The sequence below is a fragment of the Mauremys reevesii genome, linkage group 2, assembly GCF_016161935.1.
Source record: "Mauremys reevesii isolate NIE-2019 linkage group 2, ASM1616193v1, whole genome shotgun sequence".
Taxonomy (NCBI): domain Eukaryota; kingdom Metazoa; phylum Chordata; order Testudines; family Geoemydidae; genus Mauremys; species Mauremys reevesii.
This window is the reverse complement of record NC_052624.1, coordinates 210,490,423-210,504,343: the sequence shown is the minus strand read 5'-3', so window position 1 is coordinate 210,504,343 and position 13,921 is coordinate 210,490,423. Positions and strand designations below refer to the sequence as shown.

The following is a 13,921-nucleotide window of genomic DNA, read 5'->3' as shown; positions in this document are numbered from 1 at the left end:
TAAATTTAATGCTGTTACTGAGCAGTTCAGCTATATTCACCTCTTAGACCATATCTAAGTACTAAATCAAGAATTGCCTCTCCCCTTGTGGGATCCAAGACTAACTAAAGCAGTGTCTAGAAATTTTATTGCTGCATCCCATCCTTTGGTGACATGTTCCCAGTCAATATTGTGATAAGTTGAAATCTCCCATTATGACTTGGTTTTCTGTTTTTGTAGCCTCTCTAATCTCCCTGAGTATTTCACAATCACCATTATCATCCTGATCAGGTGGTCAGTAGTATATTCCTACTGCTATATTCTTATAGTTTGAGTCATTTAAGATTTTTTACTATATTTGGCTGCATGCTTTCTCTTGCATGTAGTTCCACTCCCCCACTAGTTTGATCTATTCTGTCATTCTTATATATTTTGTACCCTGGTATTACCATGTCCCACTGATTAACATCATTCCACTGCCTATTATATCAATATCCTCATTTAATACCAGGCACTCAGGTTCACCCATCTTAGTATTTAAACTGCTTGTATTTGTATACAATCACTTATCAACTTTGTCAATATTTAGTTGTCTGCTTTCATATGATGTAATTGAATGGGACTCTTTTTCATTTGTTTCTCTTCAGCTCTTAGCTATGCTTTATCAATTGCTCTCCTTTCCTCTTTAATAGGATACAGAGTATCCCCTTTAATAAATCCTCCCCTAAGGGATGTGTCTGTCCAAACCATGTGTTCCTCTGTACCTGGTGGCTTTTACCCCAGCCCTTAGTTTAAAAACTCCTCTCTGACCTTTTTAATTTTATATGCCTGTGTTGGATCCCCCTTTCCCAAAATGTTCCACTGTTCCTAACAAACCTAAATTTGTCCACTGAACACCATTGTCTCATCCACACGTGAACAGTAGATTGGCTGAAATCATGTGTAGCAACCAAGGATCAACACACCAGGCCTGTTCTCATACTGCTAACCCTACAAAGCCTCACTTCTCAAGCCATCCTTACCCTATACTTAGAGTCAGATCACATGAAGTGATGGACTCACTCTGACTGGGCATGATTGCAGGTTGCAAGCCTACTGGCAGGACAGCCACAGCACCTCCTAATTCAGAGTGGATAGTGGAGATTTTGTAGATTGAAAGGTGGGGCAAAGAGAGGCTAAGTGATAGACAAAATCATAAAAAATATGGAAACAGAAAACTCAGGCAGAATGAGAAAGTAGGATACAGGGAAGAGCAAAAAATAAGATAGAACTTGGAGCCTGAATATGTAGAGATGGTGGAAAATACAGTGCAGGAACTGGGACTGGGAGAAAATAGCAAAGGGGACACAGACACTTACTTACTCTCTTCTGCACCCTGGGCTTTTGCATTTAAGGGTTGGGGAAGAGCTGTCTCTTTAGTCATCTCTAGAAAATGCAAAACAAACAGAAAACATTGGTTGTTTTCCTTTTACAATTTAATATTTAATTATTTTTATTGTAGTTAAACAGCCTACTAAATTCTATAATGTGCTGACAAGTAGTAGCATCTCAGTTTATTAAACCACAAAAAAATTGCCTTAGAAAATAAGCCATTATTTTAAAATATATTGAAGACAAAGAAATGTCCCTACTTAGAGCCTAAACTGTGAAGGTGGTCTATTTTGTGCTGGCTGTGTGAAAGGCTACACTTTCCCTTCAGTCTCCTGGTCTGACTGTTCAACAGATATTCGTTAATTACCAAATTGGATTTTAGCAGTTGTAGTGAGTTGATGCATTGTGGGCACATGAGATTAGTGTTTAATCCTGATTTTTATTACTATCCAATATTGTATACTTGAGAAAGTATTGCAGGTGTATTGCACACTCAGAGTACAGAAATGGTACTTATTACTGAGTTTTCTTCCAACTGGCACCAGTTAGAAAAAATTCCAGCAGAGCTCTGCAGTGATGCATAGCCTTATATTTACCAACAATGTGTTAAATAATGTGAAGTGAAGGAGGACTGCAATTTCTTTATTTATATATATATAGATAATTTAAAACTAAAGTAGTTGTCTAAATATAAACATTTTCCCTCTTCACTCCAAGATGTTTACTCTCTCCTCTTATATTTTATTTTTTCTGAAATAAAGACAAAAGGGATGTCGGAGCTCAGAAAGACTTTGTATTAGTGAGCAGTAGGAAAAAGAACTGAAAAGGATCAGTGAATCAGATGTAATTTGGGCTCTGTTTGAGATACCAAATCTGTGTTTTGCTGACGGCCAGTATTCCTGTTTTGAAAAGCTGCATAGGCACTTCTATCAAACAGAAAGAACTTTATCCCTATTTTCATTCTGGCATGCCTATTATGACTTTGTTCAGCAAGCAAAGAGGATTATGGGAAATGGAAAGTAGGTGACATGTTTTATTAAAGAACTGTGCAAGTCTTTCACTACGAATTGAAGGATTGAACAGTCTTGTGATAGTATTTTCGTTCACAGGTAACTTTAAAAATATAGGACCCTTATATTGATTTAGCTAGCTTAAGAGGAAACCAAGTAGTGCTGAATATGAAAATTTGCTTTTAAAAAGTGACTGTAAGGTTTAATATTTCTCATTTATGTTTTCAATATTTCTCATTTATGTTTTGCAACAAAAATATTCAGTACAGCTGAAAGGGTACTTTTTAAAATTAAAAACTATAAAACTGCACAGAGAATAAGAAAAATAAATGTGAAACTTCTGTCTGTCTGGGTCTCTCTGTCCCTGGCATAAACACCCAGATTGCCTTGAACATGCAATATTTTAGGACAACACATATACCACAACGCCTGGTTGGAAGCCATCAACCGTGGGCACTCTGACTGGCACAACAGTGTTTAGTATACTCAATGTGTTTGATGATGATGTTGCATACAGTGTTGTTGCTACTTGGAAAGAAATTAGCTCTTGTACTGAATGGCAAAAAAATAGCAGAAACTGGCACAAAGTAATTTTGCCAGGATATTGCCCTTATAACTCATCCCACAGTGTAAAAGTGCATAAATTTCATAGCGTAACACTTGTATTCTAGCAGCAGGTTAAAACTGATACATACCACAACTTGTTTGTAAACTATTGTATTAGTACTGTTTTCAGCTGATGAGATAAACAAACCCTGTGACTTAGGTCTCAACTCTGCAAATATATTTTTCCCTTTAGTTAGACTTTTTTTTTTTGTTTTGTTTTGTTTGTTACTAAAGGATTAGTGAACTGAGTGAGGGAGCCTCACAACATGAAGATGTGGAAAGCTGAGCTACTAAGAGGCAGATTGTGTAACTTTTAACATTGCAATTACTCAGATGAATAGTAGTCCCACTGATTTCAGTTGTATTGCTTGTGTGATTAACTTCACATCATCGTGAGTAACGGTTTCACAATCTTGCCCTGAGTTTGCACAAATTTGCAGCGCATGATATGAGAGGAGAGGATTTGCAATCAAAGAGCTATATATGGCCCTTAATAAGCATCTCAACTCCCATTGTATCATATGTACTGCATATGACTAATTGAAGTTAGATACTACTCAACATAAGTAAAGATGTCAGAATGTAGCACATAGAGTATGTCTACACAGCGACTAGACACCCACGGCTGCCCTGTGCTAACCAGCTTGGGATCGCGGAGCTCAGGCTGTGGGGCTGTTTCATTGCTGTATAGACTTCTGGGCTTGAAGTAGGACATATGCGGTGGCAGGGTCCCAGATCTCAGGCTCCAGCCTGAGCCTGGAAGTCTACACAGCAATGGAACAGCCCCACAGCCCAAGCCTCATGAGCCCAAGTCGGCTGGCATGGGCCAGCCGCAGGTTTTGCTTTGCTCTGTAGAGATACCCTATGATTGTAGACCAAGATTTTTAAGTGACTAGTGGATTAGTATGCTCGCTTTTCTGAAAGCACTAAGGAACTTCTCTGTGACAGTCCACTTTAAGGTGTCTCAAGTTAGGCACCCAAATAACAGGAGCACCCTCAAAGTAACTAGATTTTAAAAAAAATATTTTCGGTAGTGCATGGAATAATTATAAAATGTGGTGCATGTGTGTAAGGACAGAACTGTAAGGTGCTACAGAAAAGAATTAAAGAACATGTTAAAAAGAATACTGATATTGAAGCATCTGTGAAAGAGACAATGAAAAGTTTAAGTATAACATTTAAGCATGGTTATAATCAGAAAAGTGACTATGTAAAAATGACCTAATATTTGATATTTATTCTCCAATTAATGATTTCCCTATCAAATTTGCTTGTCTTGAAAGTGAAGACAAGATATTTTCAACTGCAATTACTGCAGCTCATCCTGTTGTCTAGAAACCAAACTTGTTTTTTTCTTCTATGTACATTATCAGTAATAAAGATTCTGAAATCAAATGATGCATCAGGCAGGCTAGAATATACTTCTTCATAGCTACAATAATGTTACACTTCTGATAGTTTAAAAAAATCTAACTTTATATATTACTTGAAGATTACCTATGTTTGTATTGAAGGATGTCTCATGGACAATTCTTGTGTCAATCTGTACCACTAGTTGAAATATGAGTGGTTCCATTCAGATGTTGAAATTGGGTAACAGATCCCCTTACAAAGAAAGGGGTAACCAGTCTGAACAAAGTACAGTGTTATAAAGCAGTGTATATATTTTTTAAATATATTTTTTCCAGTTTCCCTATCCCTGAAACTAGGGAGGCTTAAAAAATAGCTCTTCCATTGTGGAAACAGTACAGTGTTCAGATGTTAAAAAATCTTTAGACTGTCAGAAATCAAGGCAGAGCATCCCTAAATGCTTTCTTGCACTGTCAGAAGTAAAGAAACATGACTAGAAATGTGCAAATTGGGTAATTGATACTTTTGTTGCTATTTGTTTGATTCACTGAGAAGTTATCCTGCAGGGATATATATATATCTGGGTTTCCCATTTTATGACATATTTTGTTTGTTATTTTTAGGAAGTATGTGTTTAATAGCACTTGGAAATTATAATGTCCAAAATATCCACTGAGTGGACATTAGCTCTGAGGACAACATTAGGCTAAGATAAGTAATGTTTTTTCTGTAAAATAAAACCAATGTTGAATCATATTTCTGCCTTTAACCTGAAAGCCTAGACTCTCGCATTTTAAAGCTGAAAAATCCAAATTGCAAAGTACTCCCTCACTGTCTTGGGATTAGCACAAATAAATGAAGTTATATATGAACGTTTTGTATGAAAGTATTTTTATTGATTATACGAACATAGCCCATTCCTTATACTCTTTTTCTCAGTCCTTAGTTAAAACTCCCATTGATTTCAGTGGGAGTTTTGCCTGAGAGAAGATCGCAAAAGCGGGCTGTCAAATTGCAAACCAACATGTTAATGGAGCAGCTGAAAGTACATTTTGATTGTATGAGAAATTATGCTAGTTAATTGAAGGTTACTAGTAAGGTACATGAGAGCAGAGATGTATTTTACAGATATTATGAATCATTCATTTCATTAGACACAAGTGTGTGAATGGTTTAGTTCTCTAGTGTACTCTAAATGAAATTGCATGTTTAGTAGTACTTCAGGTTTTGTACGCTACACATTAAGACATATGTTTTTGTTAATTGCATACAAGAAAATTTGAGGGCTTTATTTAATACCACAGAGCTGCAGGAATTTAATTTACCTTTCTGTGGTTGCAGACATTAATTTTTTTCCCTTTTAGGCAACAAATATATATTTGTTTTGGTTGGCATATAATAAAAAGCAATCTTAAATCTTTAAATTTGATTTACTCTCTAAATTCAAAACTGTCAAATGGATTACCTTCTAAAATACTCCATCTTTAACAGCAAAATAATAACAATACAAATAACAACATAAATATAAAATTTGCTCCTGGATTAAAGCCCATATCCTGCAAATACTTACACATCGGAATAACTTTAAACCCATGAGTAGTCCCATTCACTTCAATGGGAATAGTCACAGTTAAGTATGTGCGTAAGTGTTGGTAGGATTGTGGTCTAAGACTTTTTGAAATCTAAATTTCAGCCTTTCATATTTAATCTGCTTCCTTTAATTTGCAGAGATTTGTATTAGATTATTTATGTGGATACCACTAATAAAGGACAATAAAAAACTGTAAATATCTGTTATTTTTCTTGGCACTGAAACAACAATGTGCTGTTAAAATATAGCTGATAAATCCTTTGAACGTGAAAAATATCCATTATAATTATTTTTTGAAAGTAACATTGTTTTGGAAAGATGCATCCCTTTCAAGGTGTTTGGAACATGATTAGTACCAGTAATGTCTATTCTCAATGAAAAATGTTTCCTTACTACTTCTACAAAATCTTACTACTAATTAGCATTGAAATAAATAATTAGGATTCCATCTTTGTTGATACCAGTTGAGCTCTGAAAAATGAAGCAAACTAAACTGAATCAAATTTACAAGACTAATAGCCATGCAGTTGGGGAAAAGGTAGCTACTACTCAACCTGTACTCTGTCAAGGTGATTTAATTATGAACAGTTATACTTCTCTAATTTGTTAATGTGCTCTTTGCAGAAGGAGGATAATTCTGCCAGGGCACTGACAATTTTATACATTTTAGGCAGGTTGCTGTCAAATGACAGCGGTTTTCATTGAATCTTATAACGTATAGTTGCCTGGAGGAAGAATATCAATGAAGTGGATTGCAGCTTAATTTTTTTTTGAGTTATTAGTATGTATATGAGAGAGAGTGTGTGTGTGTCGGGGGGTGGAATCTTTCACTTTCTCATGGATTTTAGTATATAAAATTGGATGCATCAAATTCCTGAATAATATTTTTTAAATTATATTTTTTCATATCATTATATCTTAATAGTTCTTTTGAACCATGCTTATTGCAGTGTTCATTTTAAGTCTTACCTTTAAAAAGAAAAAGGAAAAAAAGAAATCAGGTTACAATTTACATTTAATCCCCCCCACCACACACACACACACACACACACACACACACACACACACACACACACACACACACAGAGACAGACACTTGTCAGCTGTTAGATCATGTCCCCAAGATCCACAGACTAATATAATTATTCCTTTCCCCTGCAAGGGAAATCCCCTGTTAAGTAGGAGCCCCCAGCTGGTGGGTGAAGGCTGACAAAGACCCATTGGTCATGTGCATGGTTCTGACTCCTTGCTGACCCTTTCAAATGTAACTGTTTTTAACAAAGTGTCTTGCAGGGCTCCCTCTCCACTGGGAGTTCTGCATCTCCATTGGAGCAGAGCCGCCATGAAGACGTGCACTTGGGTTCTCTAGCTTCTGTCCCATTCCCTTCTGATTGCTCACTTTCTTCTCTGAAATGATTTAAAAAGTCATTGAGAAGATCCTCTCTTCTCCACAGAGCCCTACAGCTGATCTGATCATTTGTAAATAGGATTCACGATTGCTCTTCATGGCATTGTCTAAAGCAGAATGTGGAATATTGTTACCTTAGTTTATTTGAATGCTGTTTTGAGGATATTGCAATAGTAGATTTCAGGATAATTAAGACCACCCATTCTGGGTACTTTTATTCTTACATTTCTATAATTAATAGAGTCTAGTGTGAAGTTGTATTCTGGTTAGAAGGTCAGAATACAGAAGTATGTCTAATTAGGACGACAATGATTTCTTTATAATGCTAGAGTTACTGTAACCAATTATTTTACTTGATTTAGAATGCATGTATTTCTTTGGCTAGCTGTTGCAATTCAGAATATGAACTTGCCTTGGTAAATTGGGTCATATAATGAAGTAGTATGGATAATGGAATAAGAAGTTACTGGCTTGGCTCACATCTAGGAAGGGGATCCTCTACATGTGGCTTTCCTTCCTCCCATGTGGAATTGGGGTTGTATTGCCCCATGTCACTGTCCCTTCCTCCCTCAGAGCCCTCTTTGTAAATCTGTGGAGGGGTTGGCTGTACCTTATGAAATAGGCGGGACTTGGGAGGTACAGCTCCAGGGAACTGGAGTCCCAATTTGGATGAAAGTTTTGGTGGAGCATCCCCACAAACAGCATGAGATCTCTGCGGCAGTATTATCAAGGAGCCAGGCAGGGATAAAAGGGGCCAGAAATAGTGCAGAGATTCAGAGCTTCTGCATGGATAGCCTTGTCCTTCCCCAGATTCAATGAGATCTGCCAGGTTTGATGGCCATTCGTGTCCCTTTTTCCCTGGAGGAAATGAACCTTGCCCCGATGGAATGATATGGTGGGAACTTCATGAAATTCTCCCCCACCACCCCTCTGAACAACTCAAGCAGGTTTTACTTCTGGAAAGGGTGAACATGTTTGTTTAATCTTCCTTCAAATCTGACATTTTAAAATTTCTATTGAATTTGCTGTATTTTTGAAAAAATAAATAAAGTTTTTTATATATATATAATTTTCCAGTTGTCATCATCTTTGTGTGTGTGTCAGAAGGTCAAAGGGAGGCATGTGGGAGACCCAGCATAACACAAAAGGATTAGCGAGGAAACTAAATTTATCTGTCATTTGAACGTCGGTCCCAGTTCTCAGAGTTCAAGTACCAAAAATTATAATCTCTCTCTTCTCACTAACTTCCTTATAATGACAGTATTTAAAAAAAGAAGAAGAAGGAAAAAAAAGCATATGATGTGCAGCGTTCAGCAGGGCTTCTCTTGAGGGGAATCTTTAGATTTTTGGAGACTTATTGCTTGTGCATCATTCATTTCAGTGTAAAGGTCCAATAACTGGAACAAGGCACAAGGATAGGATTCATCTTCACTATCTGTATTTCAACCCAGCCTTTAATAATAATGCTTCACTCTTCTGTTGTTCATACAGTCTAATGGTCTCAAAATGCTCTGAAAACATTAAAGGAAGGTCATCAATTTTAAAGCCATATTTCCATCTGATATTTTTTACTTGCTATTGTTACAAGTAACACTGACAATAACTAGAAATGAAGGGGATCAGAGAGAAAAAAATCTGTTGTACTTCGTGCATTTTACAGTATTGTGTATATATTCTGTTTCACTGTGGATCTTTCACATAGCAAAAGAGGAGAGGAAAACATTTGTAAATAGGAAAATATTTTTAAGTAGGAAAATGTGATTATTAAAAGGGAGTTTATAGGCAGGACTAATACCTGCAACTGCTTTTAATCTACTTTTTGAAATTGACTGGATTTCAAGTGAATTGTATCCCTTTAAGACTTGTAGCATTCCTATGAGGTAAGCGTATATTATAATTCCCCTTTTACAAATGGGGAAACTGAGGACCGGAGCTGTTATGTGATCTGTCCACAGTCAGTGGCAGAGACAGGAATAGAAAGTAGGTCTAACTCCCAGTGTTGTGTACTGCCCTCTAGGCTGCTACTTCACTGCCGTTAGCACTGGAGGTGCTGAATCTAAACCAAGTTTGTGATGATGATTGCCACATATTAAAAATATCCGGGGCATTTTTTTTCCCCAGTCCATGATAGCAGTTTGACTACTTTCTCTCTACTCAATCCTTTTCACTAGTTTTAGGTGTTCATAAAGTTTTAATTTTCAAAATGCATGTTCTTTTGTGCACTTGTTTTGTCATTAAATCTATGGTACGCCCACATCTCGAATACTGTGTACAGATGTGGTCTCCTCACCTCAAAAAAGATATTCTAGCACTAGAAAAGGTTCAGAAAAGAGCAACTAAAATGATTAGGGGTTTAGAGAGGGTCCCATATGAGGAAAGATTAAAGAGGCTAGGACTCCTCAGTTTGGAAAAGAGGAGACTAAGGGGGGACATGATAGAGGTATATAATTCATGAGTGATGCTGAGAAAGTGGATAAGGAAAAGTTATTTACTTATTCCCATAATACAAGAACTAGGGGTCACCAAATGAAATTAATAGGCAGCAGGTTTAAAACAAATAAAAGGAAGTTCTTCTTCACGCAGCGCACAGTCAACTTGTGGAACTCCTTACCTGAGGAGGTTGTGAAGGCTAGGACTATAACAATGTTTAAAAGGGGACTGGATAAATTCATGGTGGCTAAGTCCATAAATGGCTATTAGCCAGGATGGGTAAGAATGGTGTCCCTAGCCTCTGTTCGTCAGAGGATGGAGATGGATGGCAGGAGAGAGATCACTTGATCATTGCCTGTTAGGTTCACTCCCTCAGGGGCACCTGGCATTGGCCACTGTCGGTAGACAGATACTGGGCTAGATGGACCTTTGGTCTGACCCGGTACGGCCTTTCTTATGTTCTTATGTTCATTCTCTGCAGAAAGTCTAATGAGGTCATGGTGCAATCTAACCCTGGATATGAAAAAACTATCCTTTTTTAAAAAAAGTTATGAATATAAAAATCTCCCTTTGACAGGAGCTCCTCTGTGTGCCTGACATTTTCTTCATTTTAATCCCCTATTGCCTTTGACACCCCTTGGGTTCAGCTGTCATATATACTTATCAGTTATAGTAATTCCAGTCAAGGTCAAAGAGGCTGGAGCTGTATTTGGAACCAATCAGTTCTGCCCCTTTGCGAGAGAGAGCGGATGGTTGTTGTGGAGCTCAAAGCCTCTCTAGTAGAAGACAGGCAATCTGATTGGGAAATAGAACTTGATCTTCCCTCTCTGAAGGATGTCACTATTATATGGGCTGATCCATAAAATATGATTTTTAATTCCTAAATAATGTATGCACTTCACATGATGAAATGACAGCGAGTTTATTGTGACTGCGGAGAATAGGCTTTTAAGATGCAGGTTTTTGTTCTTGACCTAACACCAGCTGATGACTGAGTTTAAGCAGGCTCTGTCTCTTTCAGTTCTTATATTCTCGATGGTTTTTGTGTTTTACAGTGGGGTTTAGAAGCTGTGATGAAAAGAGAAAAGTACAGTTTGAAAGCAGCGAGCCAGCAGATTTTACAGTAGGTGAAGATGGTGTGGTATATGCAGCAAGAAGCTTTCAGCTTTCTACAGATCCCACAGAATTCATCATATACGCTCAAGACAAGGAAACCCAGCAACAGTGGCAAGTGGTGGTGAAGCTGAGCATCAAGCCAACATTTGCAGAGCATTCAGAGAAGGTAAAACATTTACCTTTGGAAATGTGTTTGAAAATAGGTTTTAGACTACATCTGTCACGCACCTCAACATCTGACCTCCTGCTAGTGGGTAACTAGGGCATAAATAATTATAAAGCTGTAGTCTTTAAAAATAATGTTCCATAATCTATTATTTTGTAGCCCTGCTAAAGTCACGGAAACCCATATCTGTTTAAAGATCCAGAAATCATTTGTATTTGAACATATTGTTTGTACAGTTTGAGATTTGTACTTGAATTTAAATTGGAAGTGGTCATTTATTTATTTTAAATTGCTGGAGAGCATTACAGTATTTATTCAAGCAGTTAAATTTAACCACAAAATAAACAAATCTCTGCTAGAATCCATCAGTCAAGATTAGACTGGAACTGTAGATTTACAGCAGTAGCGGGAAAGCATTCCTGACACAGAGTTTTCGTATTGTCCCTTAATAATCAAATTGGGGACTGGAAATTATTTAGGATTCCAGCACTACTTTCAGGGAAGATAGTCTCCCTCTGGTGGAAACCAATATAAGCCAAGCCAAAGTAACACAAAATCGAACCTATCAATATACAGTTAACCTAATATATTCTCTATAGTAAATGTGATAGCTATACTACACCCACCCCTTATACAACTGCCTGCTTTTTTTACTTCCGTTTACAAAGCATCTTTTACAAAAATAAATATTCTTCATAGGTTGATATAGCCACACTAAACTTACAGTTACAGATCAAAGACTTAAGTATCTGTTTCAAAATAGATTGCATTTAGTTGTGCTAGATATTTTTCTAAGAATAAGCAATTGTTCTGGGTTTTTGAGATATTTAAGGCCAAGTCTCAATAAAGCATGTGGTGGTTCACATTAAATACGCACACAAGAAACTGTTCCTTTCAGGGGACATGTCTTTTCTGCGAAGAAAGTAGTGTTCTTAACTTGGATTTGCTAACATGAATTAAGAAACTCAGGTTAAAATAGCAATGACAACTCAACTTTTAACTTGAGTTAGCAACTCAAATTAAAGCCTCTAGGAAAGCCTGAGATTGAATTCCAGCTGTTAACCAGAGTTACAAGCCAAGTTGCTGTGTCATCACTGCTATTTTAACCCAGGTCACATTTTTGCAGCGAAGACAAACCCTTTGGGCCCAGTTCTGGTGCCCTCAGTCACACTCGGGTAGTGCCTTACACGTGAGGGTTTGTCTACACTGCAAAGAGAAATCCACTGCACCAAATCTGAGTCCAGGTCAGTTAACTTGGGCTTGGGCTTGGGCAACAGGCCAAAAATTGCACTGTAGACACTGAGGCTTGGGTTAGAAGCTGGGCTATGGGACCCTCCACCCTCGCTGGGTTTCAGACCCAGGGCTCCAACCCAAGCCCGAACGTCTACACTGCTATTTTTAGCCCCACAGCCCAAGCCCCACGACCACAAGCCAGTTGACTCTGGCTCTGAGACTCAGCATCATGGGTTTTTCTTGGCAGTGTAGCCTTACTAGATTGGGGCTACTCACTTGTAAGGCATACTCAAAGGGAGTGAGGGTAGCAGAAACTGGCCCTCAGTTTGCACCTGCAGTTTTTAGCCTACAACACATTTACTTGATTAAAAATAACCTTTTTCCCCAAAGTAACTGAAGAATGTATTTTGGGCTTTTTCCCTACCCAGAGTAAAATGTCTGCATGCACATGTGCATCAAGAGCTAAATGCTGAAATAACTGCAGATGTAGAGAGGAATATAAAGGCAATGTTGACACCCAGCAGAGATTAATGCCCACTGTGCAAAGTGGGTCATCTACAACATCCATCATGGGTGACATAGGTTTAAAATAATTACAGCATTAATTCTATGGGATTTAATAAGGTCATAAATATTTCAGACATTCCTTACCAGTATGTATTAAACTTCCCTTGGAACTCAAATTATATTTTAGCACACCCAGATCTAAATTTAATATACAGCTTCACATTACCTGTACTGTAGTTCCAATTAATGAGCTTATATACATATAAAGGCTTCCTATTAAAATTCTGCACAATATTAACTACTATCCAGCTGGAATATAGAAAGTGCAAAGTAGTTTACACAGCAGTACCGGGTAATAAATTGCTTATAATTCCATTTGACCTCCAAGTGGCATGCTGAAAAATGAAGGAATTGCTACTGTTTCATAGGAAAAATGTAATAATATTGCTTATTTCCATATTGTACTGTGAACCCAATAAATAGCTTCATAAACATGTAATGAAGAGTGCATCCCAGGCAGTCATGTAATGGTATGAAAAGCATTCTTCAATATACACATTTTTACCAATTCTCATTCTAATGTCTGTTTTAAGGACCAAAAGAAAATTGAAGAAATAGTATTTCCACGGCAACACTTTAAGCCCAGCAGTCATCTGCAGAGACAGAAGAGAGACTGGGTCATCCCTCCAATCAACTTACCAGAAAACTCCAGAGGGCCTTTTCCTCAGGAATTAGTTAGGGTAAGGTAATTAACAATCAAGAAGGCAGAGGTGTGATTTCAGAATTCCTTGGAAGTGAACTTCCGATGTCTTTGATAGTCTTTCTGCTTATCAAAGATTAAAGGACCAAATTCTGCTGTTACATCTATACATAAGATATTGGGCCAAATTCTGTGGTCTGCCAAGCTCTCTTTGTTCTTCTTACATTGAATTACAATGAATTTAAATCAGACAGCAATTGCCCTGAAGTAGGGGGAACCTCTGCTGTGCAAAAGGTGGCAGTTGTAACTCAGCCAACTCTGCTGCATCCTGCATTGGAACACTCCATTTGTGTGTTTGTGTATGTTTTTGTTAGGGGTGGGGGAGGGGAGAGTTAGGCATGTCAGAGGAGGGGAACAAGGGGAAGGGATGGGGCTGATTGAGGTTACACTACCT

General features: G+C 37.6%; 1 protein-coding gene across 1 annotated transcript in view; it reads left to right on the top strand.

Annotated features, from left to right (window-relative positions):
- Nucleotides 1-13,921, top strand: part of CDH2 (cadherin 2) — a 173,278-nt gene that overhangs the window by 110,900 nt on the left and 48,457 nt on the right. The window contains exons 3-4 of the mRNA XM_039525283.1: nucleotides 10,801-11,027; nucleotides 13,361-13,507. Coding sequence (XP_039381217.1) covers nucleotides 10,801-11,027; nucleotides 13,361-13,507 — 374 coding nt within the window. The remainder of the gene's footprint in view (nucleotides 1-10,800; nucleotides 11,028-13,360; nucleotides 13,508-13,921) is intronic.